The sequence below is a fragment of the Sphaerodactylus townsendi genome, linkage group LG02 (genome assembly GCF_021028975.2).
Source record: "Sphaerodactylus townsendi isolate TG3544 linkage group LG02, MPM_Stown_v2.3, whole genome shotgun sequence".
NCBI classification, from domain to species: Eukaryota; Metazoa; Chordata; class Lepidosauria; order Squamata; family Sphaerodactylidae; genus Sphaerodactylus; species Sphaerodactylus townsendi.
In genome coordinates, this window is record NC_059426.1 from 169435832 (window position 1) to 169446367 (window position 10536).

Genomic DNA, 10536 nt, shown 5'->3' on the forward strand with positions numbered 1-10536 from the left:
CCCCTGGTTCTAGTATTGTGAGAAAGAGAGAAAAATTTATCTCTGTCCACATTTTCTACCCCATGCATAACTTTATAGACTTCAATCATATCCCCCCTCAGACGTCTCCTCTCCAAACTAAAGAGTTCAGGTTTATGTATTCTTCTGTCTGGGGGAAAATAATTAGATTTCCGTGTGGCTTTGCCATGCAGATAACCAAACTGTTAGAACAAGCGAAAAACAACAAACCCTTCCCTGAGGAACCATCATCTCTCATGTTAAACACATTATTATTGTCCTCTTCTTTTGATTCCGGTTCTAGTTGTAACTCTCGTTCTCATTCTACTTCTTTGCAGCCACGAGAGAAAGGATGTAATCCTTTCCAGTGCAGAAGCAATGTTGAAAATGCCCTCAGTTTCCTCAAGAACAGATCGGTCAGTACTATTTCGACACCGAGAAGGTTTTGTTTGTGTTCAGGTGCCAGGGCGCCAGGAGGATCTCAGCAAGGTGGTTTCAGCCGAACCTGTTCTTTGCACATTCTCGAAAGCAGAACGGGAGGAATTGTTCCTGGGACATGTATTTCTCGCTGTAAATATAATGAAAAACTAGGAAACCGTTTCCTTCCTGCCAATGACAAATTTAATTTGAAAAAACCCCAGAAAAATAGCTGAAGGACTGTTGTGGAGAGGAGAATAAAAGTTATACCGTATATACTCATGTATATGTCAAATTTTTCAGCACATTTTTAATGCTGAAAAAAGAAACCACATCGACTACTCTGCGTTCATTAAATTTTTTTTGTGTTTTTACTTTGCTGGCCAGCAGGGGGCGCAGTTTTAAAGCTAGCAACACCAAAATTTCAGGGTACCCTCAGAAGACTCTCCTGATGATACCAGCCAAGTTTGGTAAAGTTTGGTTCAGGGAGTCCAAAGGTATGGACCCCCAAAGGAGGTGCCCCCATTCCCCATTGTTTTCAATGGGAGCTATTAGTAGATGGGGCTACCCTTTTGAGGGTCCATAACTTTGGACCCTCTAGCACCTAAACTTCTAAACCTAACAGACTTCGTCAGGAAAGTCTCTTTATGATACCAACCAGGTTTGGTGAAGTTTGGGTCAGGGGATCAAAAGTTATTGACCCCCCAAAGGGATGCCCCATCCCCCATTGTTTACAATGGGGGGAAGCTAATAGTAAATTTTTCATTTCTGATAATATCCCTCTTAAAATCTAAGTTGGAGTTGTTGGACGCCACAGATGATGAGGAGGAATCCAGTTTTGAAGGATTTTAACTCTTGTGTTTAAGCTGGTTGCTGGTTGAGCTAAGGTTTTTGTACTTTTTAAGTTATTGTTGATACCATACTGTTCTTGTTGACCCTCTTTTCCACTTACAGAGCCAGTTTACTGTTTTTCTTTGAAATAAATATTCAAAAACATTTAACCCACTGATGCCTCAATTGATGCTGCATTTCCCACCCTCGACTTATACGCGAGTCAATAAGTTTTCCCAGTTTTTTGTGGTAAAATTAGATGCCTCGACTTATATGCGGGTCGACTTATACACGAGTATATACGGTAATTGAAAATTTTGGATGAAGACAAAAACAAAGAATAAAATTACTTGGTTGCATAAAACTTCCAGCCGCACAATGAAAAAAAAAGTTTGATTTTATAACATATATTTCATATTAAATTAGTTTTTTTTTTTAAAAAAAAGGTAGATGCACTCACAGGTACCTCAGAGTTATGCCAACACCTACTGTGGGATACGAAAAGGAGTATTTTTGAAATGGTTGCAAGACAGGTTGGGAAATTCCTGGGGATTTGATGGGTGGCGTCTGAGGAGAGCAGAGTTTGGGGTGGGGAGGTTGTTGCGTGGGGATGGGGTGCCGTAGAATTCACCCTCCAAGGCAACCATTACCTCCAGAGGGACTGGTTGCTATAGTCTGGAAACTACAGTGAGATCTCCATCCCACCCAGAGGTGGGATCCAACAAGTTCTCACCAGTTCCCGAGAGTGGGTTACTAATTATTTGTGTGTGCCGAGAGGGGGTTACTAATTGGGTCCGCTTTTCCGTTAGAAATTCCATTAGGTCCAAAAATCATAGAGTCCTGTTGTTTCCTATGTGGCTGGTTAGCGAAGGTAGAAAACGGGATCATTCTCCCTGTTGGGCTGTTTTAAAAACATGTTTTTGAAATATGGTAAAGTTCCTTGTTTAAGGAGAGTATCCTTTTGATTTCTAGAAACAAAATTAAGTATTTGAAAGTATTAAGCATTTGACAGGCAGTCAATGAGAGGAGAAGTAGTTGTTTCTGTTGGCAGTAGACGATAGGACTTGCTATCATGAGTTTCAATGATGGACAGAAAGATACCAGCTGGAAATTAGGAACTTTTTTTTTACAATAACAGAGAAATTTTTTTACAGTAACAGAGAAATTATTAATGCCCCGCCCCCAGAATGCCCGGTCACGCCCCTGTTGTGCCTCGCCCAGCCCCATTGGCGCTACGCCACTGTTTGAATCCCACCACCATGGGAACCTGTTACTAAAATTTTTGGATCCCACCACTGATCCCACCCTTGGAAATCGGTACCCGCATTTATAGAGCAGGAACACCCCCACCCCCACATGCTTGGTGGCCTGTGCATGTATTTAATATAACTGCTTGTAACACAGGGAAACGAAGGAGGATATCAATATCCAAAGGGCACAAAATGTGTGAAAAATATGCCGTTGCTGCTGGGAATATCAAATTGCTGACACTTCAAAAAGAAAGAAAATCTTATGAACCGCACATATTTTTGCTTAGTTACAAGGGAATAAAAATGGGTGGCTGCGTTTTGGGCATAAGCGTCGACAAATTGTGCATGAATAAGGTTGGATTGCTGACGTTAAACTTCTTTTTGCACAAAAATGGGATTGTTTTGAAGTATGCGTAATGTTCTTTCGCTTACTTCACGTAGCTTCTTTGTGGTCTCTGGGAAGGACAGCTTTCAACAGAGATGGATTTCTGTCTTTTTCACGAACAAACATCTCTCTTTGTCCAGGTCAAGCTCATCAACATTCACGTCGCTGATATCATCGAAGGAAACCCATCCATCGTGCTGGGCCTCATTTGGACAATTATACTGCACTTCCATGTGAGTGTTTAAGTGCTCCCTGCTAAGAAACATGTCGAGGCTTGGATCTTCTGGACCATTTCTATGCATGGAAGGGTTCCCACCTGTGCCTAGCGTGCCTGCGGCTCCTTCATCCCCATCCCACCTCATTTTAGCCCTAAATGGTCCCTTAAGTACTGCAAGGCTGAGCCACCTTTCCACAAAAGCTTAGTAACCTGCAGTTTGGGGCCTCAGGTTATGAGGGGCCTATAAATTAAAAAATTAGTAAAGATAGGCAGCATGGTGCAGTGGTTAAGAGCAACAGACTCTAATTGGGAGAGCTGGGAAGGATATTGACAAGCTGGAACGGGTCCAGAGGAGGGCAACCAAAATGATAGAAGTCCCATTGGCCATCCTGGCAGGGACTGATGGGATATGTAGTCCATAACATCTGGAGTGCCAAAGGTTCGCCACCACGGCCCTACGAGGAGAGACTTAGGGGATGTTTAGTTTGGAGAAGAGAAGGTTAAGAGGTGACATGATAGCCATATTTAGATATTTGAAGGGATGTCATGTTGATGAGGGAGTTTTCTGCTGCTCCAGAAGACTAGGACCAGGAGTAATGGGTTCCAGGTGAAGGAAAAGAGATTCCACCAAAACATTAGGAAGAACTTCCTGACAGTAAGGGCTGTTCGACAGTGGAATGCACTACCTCGGAGTGTGGTGGAGTCTCCTTCTTTGGAGGCTTTTAAACAGAGGCTGGATGGCCATCTGTCAGGAATGCTTTGATTGTGTGTTCCTTCATTGCAGGGGGTTGGACTTGATGGCCCTTGGGGTCTCTTCCAGCTCTGTGATTCTATGATTCCCCACTCCTCCACGTGAGTGGTGGACTCTTATCTGGTGAATTGGATTTGTTTCCCCACTCCTACACACGAAGCTTGCTGGGTGATCTTGGGTCAGTCACAGTTCTCTCCAAACTCTCTCAGCCCCACGTACCTCACAAGGTGTCTGTTGTGGGGAGAGGAATGGAAGGCGATTGTAACCCACTTTAAGACTCCATGAAGGTAGATAAGAGCGGGGTATAAAGACAGCTCTTTTTCTTCTTCAAATCTTCTTGTTTAGCTCTCCTCACAGGGTTTGTTGTGTGAGGGGAAGAACAAAGAAGGTGTAAGCCCCTTTGAGTCTCCTGCAGGAGAGAAAGGGGGGATATAAATCCAAACTCCTCCTCCTCCTCCTCTTCTTCTTCTTCTTCTACTTCTTCTTCTTCTTCTTCTTCTTCTTCTTCTTCTCCTCTTCCTTCCTTCCTTCCTTCCTTCCTTCCTTCCTTCCTTCCTTCCTTCCTTCCTTCCTTCCTTCCTTCCTTCCTTCCTTCCTTCCTTCCTTCCTTCCTTCCTTCCTTCCTTCCTTCCTTCCTTCCTTCCTTCCTTCCTTCCTTCCTTCCTTCCTTCCTTCCTCTGCATCCTTAGCAAAGCCTTTGGAGTCAAGGTTTTCTCTTTTTCTAAATTTTATTTTTTGCCAGATTGCAGAGAGCGTGGCTCGGGCGCTCAGCTTGTGGTGACTCATCGTCCCTCTCTGGACAATGCAAACGCCGTTAGTGCGATCACCTGCAGCGAGTCCATCTGCTGAAAGAAGCGTGAAGGCGAAAGAGAGGTGGAAGATGTCTGCGAAGAAGGCTCTGCTGCTCTGGGCCAAGGAGCTGTGTGCCACGTACGTAACCGTGTGGTGCTTCAATGGTGTACCTCTCATAGTTTTCTGTAGTGGGCAGATGGTTGGAGATTAGATGTAAACCGCCGTCAAGTGTAATCTGACTTATAGCAACTGCTTCGTAAAGTTTCGAAGACAAAAGATACTCAGAGGTGGATTTAGCTATTGCGCTGCAGCTTTGTATAAGTGACCCTGGACTTCCTTGGTAGTGCTTGCATCCAGTTACCGTCCAGAATCCGAAAATCCCTGCTTATCGTCACCTGAGATCTGACCAGCAGAGAATCTAGAGCCCCAACCTGGACCAACTAAGGTGAGCAAAATAAAAGCGGATACACAGTAGAAGTCAGAAAGGGGCACCTGCATGTGGAGAGTTAACAGATTTCTTCATGTGTTGGTTTATTGATTGAACTCACTGCTGCAAAAAGACATTTACATCAAGGTTTGAAGAAACGCAATGGAGAGGCAGAGTGATGGCAAGAGCTAACTTTGGCACTCCAGATGTTACATGAAGACTACCAGAGATTCCCATCCCAGCCCTCTGCCAGCATTGTAGTCCTATAACATCTGGAGTGCCAAAGGTTCGCCTCCTACTATCCTAGGAGTCTAACTGACACTAAACCAAAGAGACTGCTCAAGAGTTGCTCCAAGGAGAGAAACACATCTTACCGTGACATGCCTCTGAAGAGGCCAGCCATAGATGTGGACAAAACATTAGGAGCTGAAACTACCACACCATGGCCACATGGCCCAGAAAACCCACAATGGCCGATTGATCCCAGCTGTGAAAGTCTTTAACAATAAACTACCTCATAGGACCGTGGTGGCGAACCTTTGGCACTCCAGATGTTATGGACTACAATTCCCATCAGCCCTTCCAGCATGGCCAATTGGCCATGCTGGCAGGGGCTGATGGGAATTGTAGTCCATAACATCTGGAGTGCCAAAGGTTTGCCACCACTGTCATAGGATATGCAAACCACCTTGAATTTCATAGGGCTTTCCTGGCTGCTGAGAAGTGCTCCTACGTGGAGTTCTGAGATTATGTATGGGAAGTTGGTGGGCTGTTTGTTGTCTGCTCCCCTCCCCTCAAACTCTCACAATTTATCCAGGAAATACAGTTGGCTGCCGTTGGTTCTTCTGATCACGGTCCCCGAGCAAATAGCTTTGCCAGTGCTGGCCATTCTCCTGTGAACTAAGACAGACTCCCATGACCCTTCCGTTGGGCTTTCTTCTAGAAGGGGGAAGGTCAGAGGCGTATTTAAGGGAAATGAAGCCCGATGCAAAATCTGAATTCCTCCCTCCCCCTCCCCCCCCCCGGTCCCATGGGCAGCCACCCTCCTCCATCACGACCAACAACCTTTTTTTGTACCAGTGTATGGAGTCAGTGTATGGACCTGGGGAGAAGGAGGATGGGTGGGGGCAGAGGTGGGATCCAGACAGGTTCCCGAGAGTAGGTTACTAATTACTTGTGTGTGCCAAGAGGGGGTTACTAATGGGTGATTTTGCCACGTGATTTTTTTTACCTTAGATTAAGCCCCTCCTCTCAGCAGTAGCGCGCAGAACTTGAAGCAGTCTAGCAGGAGATGCACCGCCGTGCGTGGCAGCCTGCGCCTGCGTGCATTCGTTTCCCGCCCAAGGACCGGCGCAGTGGCTGTGTCCTTGCCACAGCCCCGCCCCCGGAATGCCCGGCCACGCCGCTGTCGTTACTTACCCACCCAGCCCATTTAGCTCATACGGACAGTTTGAATCCCAGCACCATGGGTACCTGTTACTAACATTTTTGGATCCCACCACTGGATGGGGGCGATTCTCTGCCCCCCACATGACTAAATGGCCACAGGCCGGGGACATTTGACCCCCTATGTTCCCCTGGTTGGTACGCCCCTGGGGAAGCTACAGGAACTATTGGCTGCTACAGCTGCAGCCTTTTTGTGGCAGCAAAGGCCGTTGTCCTGCAGAAATTCACCTCACTTAGTTGAGTGGAGCAGTAGACCGCAATGCAGAATTTGCTTTGGCCCTTTGGGCCCTGAGGTTCCCAAGACACTGTGTTGAGAAAACCAGGGGATCTGGAATGCCAGCACCTGAGTTGAAAGTCAAATGAGTAGATGTCTGTGATAGGATTTCTATCTCTAGGTTGGGAAATTCTTGGAGATTTGGGCCTAGTGAGGGTAGAGATTGGGGAGGGGAAGGAACTCCGCAGGGATGTGATGTCATGGAGTCTGCCCTCAGAAGCTGCCATTTTCCTCAGGGTCTGGAAATGAGTTTTAATCCCAGGAGATCTTTAGGCCCGACAGACATTGGCCACCCTAGAATAAGGTGACCAGATGGTCACCTTTATGCGCCAGAGACTGGCCGGATAGGCGGGTGGCTAACATGTGCGCGCAACCGCCAGGAGCTTGCTACTACCTTCTAGAGTGCTCCCGTTTCCCGTACAATGTCACAGCCCCAGAAGGCCGTGCTCCTGCGGCCGCGTGCATGTGAGGCTACCCCGCTGCCTTAAGCCCCAGAAGGCAGTGCGGCAGCCTTCCAAAAATCAGGACACTTCAAAAAACAGGAATGACGCGGGACAAATTGTTTTAAAGGCAGGACTGTCCCGCCAAATGCGGGATGTCTGGTCAGCCTACCCTGAAACCATCCCTGCTGCAAACGCCGCTCAGCCAAAGGATTTAAAGTAAGAACATAAGAGACAAGCCAGCTGGATCAGACCAAAGTCCATCTGATCCAGCTCTCTGCGCTACTCGCCAGTGGCTACCCAGGTGCCTTTAAGGGCTCACATGTGGGGGGATGTGGCGCAATGGCGCTTCTGCGGCTGTTGCTCCCCAATCACCACCTGGTCTGTTAAGGCATTTGCAATCTCAGATCAAGGAGGATCAAGATTGGTAGCCATAAATCGACTTCTCCTCCATAAATCTGTCCAATTGACCTTTGCGAAGCTATCCAGGTTAGTAGCCATCACCACACTCCTGTGGCAGCATATTCCAAACACCAATCTGCGTTGCGTGAAGAAGTGTTTCCTTTTATTAGTCCTAATTCTTCCCCAAAGCATTTTCAGCCAAGAATGCCCCCTGGTTCTAGTGTTGTGAGAAAGAGAGAAAAATTTCTCTCTGTCAGCATTTTCTACCCCATGCGCCAATTTTGTAGCGGAGCTTCAATCATATTATCCCCCCTCGGCAGCCTCCTCTCCAAACTAAAGAGTCCCCAAGCGGCTGCAGCCTCTCCTCATAGGGAAGGTGCTCCAGTCCCTCAATGTCCTTGTTGCCCTTCTCTGCACTTTTCCTCCAGCACAGCCTCCTTTTTTGAGATCGCGGCTGACCAGGGTACCAGTTACAGTACTCCAAGAATGCTTGATTAGCACCACTGCTTTATATAAAGGGCACTGTGACAATCTTTGCAGTTTAAGTGGCAACTGGTGATGTCAACAAAAGGCAATTGGGGATATTGTTCTGCGGTGGCCAAGAGAAAATCATATTTTATTTTGTCTTATTATTTAGTTAGATATGTTCTGTTAAGTTTTAAAAATCTGTTTCTGGAAAAGATATTTTCCTATAAAGGTTTTCCTGCAGCCTGAAAAAACTAGTTTCCTCCCTCATGGAGAATTGCTCTCTGCACTGCTCCCATTGTACTCTTGAGTTGGACCAAGCTACCAAACAATACGCTCTCATATACACCCCCTAGATAAGGTTTTCCCTCCAAAGGAAATTTCATAGGAGCAGGTCTTGCTTGAGAACTTGCTTTGCTTAATGGTCCTTCTTTTGTTGTTGTCGCCCTGTATTATTGTTCTGCTGCAGCACCCCAAAACGCACTATATAGAATCCTGGACTTGGCCCAGGAGGGCGGCAGTTGCTGCTGGAGGTTTGCTACTTTGGGTCACTCTGTTAAAGCTCTCCCCTCTGCTGGGCCAGGTTGCCGCTACCCGAAATTTGGAATAACTACTTTTACTTTATTTTTATAAAATTGTGTTCTGGTTTGATTAATTGTTGCCCAAGCAGTGGAGGTAACAATATCACCCTCTTCTAAGTCTCTCCTTGAGCCTTAGGAGCAGCAGTGGCGTAGGAGGTTAAGAGCTCGTGTATCTAATCTGGAGGAACCGGGTTTGATTCCTAGCTCTGCCGCCTGAGTTAATGAAGTCTTATCTGGGGGAATTCAGATTAACCTATGCGGCTCCCACATGGCAACTGGGTGACCTTGGGCTAGTCACAGCTTCACCAGACTCTCTCATTACCTACCTTACAGGGTGTTTGTTGTGAGGGGGGAAGGGCAAGGAGATTGTAAACCCCTTTGAGTCTCCTGCAGGAGAGAAAGGGGAGGAATAAATCCAAACTCCTCCTCCTCCTCTTCTTCTCCTTCTCCTTCTCCTTCTCCTTCTCCTTCTCCTTCTCCTTCTCCTTCTCCTCCTCCTCCTCCTCCTCCTCCTCCTCCTACTCCTCCTCCTCCTCCTTCTTCTTCTTCTTCTTCTTCTTCTTCTTCTTCTTCTTCTTCTTCTTCTTCTTCTTCTTCTTCTTCTTCTTCTTCTTCTTCTTCTTATGGGAGACCACTAAGATCCATTTGGGTCACATTGCCCATAGCAGCGAAGGGCTTTCTTCTTCCTCACACAAGGATTTCGGGTGGATTTCTTCCTCAGAAGCAGCTACGTTTCTCCATTTGTCCGGTTAGCCAGTGAGGTGAGAAAAGCGAAAAGTCGGTGGAGTCCAGGTGACTTCTGTCCTACATTGACATTGGCTGTTCTGTTGGCCGGTGCTTTGCATTTTGAACCAGTGAGGTCACAGAATACAGCTGCTGTGCCCACGCCTTGGCCTTTGTTCTCCTTTGGACATATCTGCCATTTTTAAGTAGCTGCGCTATCGCTCTGACTCATATGAGTGTTTGCAGTCTTGGCTGCAGTGTCTAGGGAACAAATGTCTCACAGAAGTCTCTTGCAATATATATTTCTTTTTCCTGCAAACGAGTTGGGTCGTTCCCCTCCCCCCTCCGTTACTCCTAAATTAGGCCATTGTGTTTTGGAGTATCCGCTTTCTCGCAGGGCGTCCTGGGAATCGTGTGGGAGCTGGCAGAGAGGCGGGCGTTGCTTCTGCAAATGTGCCATGCTTTCACAATGGTTATTAGACAGTTATGAGTAGCTGTTCTTAATTTAGGATGCCGCTTGAGGAATCTCGAGTCTGTTTCAGCTATCAGGAAGGGAGGGCAGTTTCTTTTTGAGGCAGGCTACGTGAGGTTTTTAATTGTTTAGTTCTGAATGCGTGCCAGCAGTGGCTACCAGTCTTGCTGCCTGGCCTGATGGTTGCCAACCCTTTGCCTGCAAACAGAAGGAGAATGGTGCAAAATACATTGTACTATTAATTAAGCAAAAGCATGTTAGCGTTTTAGGGAAATATTCTGTGCAATTGGTGAAGAGAAGGTTAAGAGGTGACATGATAGACATGTTTAGATATTTGAAGGGATGTCATGTTGGTGAGGGAGCAAGCTTGTTTTCTGCGGCTCCAGAGACCAGGACCAGGAGTAACGGGTTCAAGGTGCAGGACAAGAGATTCCACATAAACATTAGGAAGAACTTCCTGACAGTCAGGGCGGTTCAACAGTGGAATACACTGCCCCAGAGTGTGGTAGTCTCCTTCTTTGGAGGGTTTCAAAGAGGCTGGATCAGTGGTGGGATCCAAAAATTTTAGTAACAGGTTCCCATGGTGGTGGGATTCAAACAGTGGCGTAACATCAATGGGGCTGGGCGGGGCACGATGGGGGCATGGCCGGGCATTCCGGGGGCGGG

At 46.8% G+C, this 10536-nt stretch overlaps 2 protein-coding genes across 2 annotated transcripts in view; one reads left to right on the forward strand and one right to left on the reverse strand.

Annotated features, from left to right (window-relative positions):
• Positions 1–4851, forward strand: part of LOC125426397 (nesprin-2-like) — a 28087-nt gene extending 23236 nt beyond the window's left edge. Inside the window, 4 exon segments of the mRNA XM_048484654.1 lie at positions 336–413; positions 3021–3117; positions 4600–4670; positions 4672–4851. Coding sequence (XP_048340611.1) covers positions 336–413; positions 3021–3117; positions 4600–4670; positions 4672–4851 — 426 coding nt within the window.
• An 82-nt stretch (positions 4852–4933) lies between these two features.
• Positions 4934–10536, reverse strand: part of LOC125426398 (nesprin-2-like) — a 133951-nt gene continuing 128348 nt past the window's right edge. The window contains exon 8 of the mRNA XM_048484655.1: positions 4934–5080. Within this exon, the coding sequence (XP_048340612.1) occupies positions 4934–5080 (147 nt within the window). The remainder of the gene's footprint in view (positions 5081–10536) is intronic.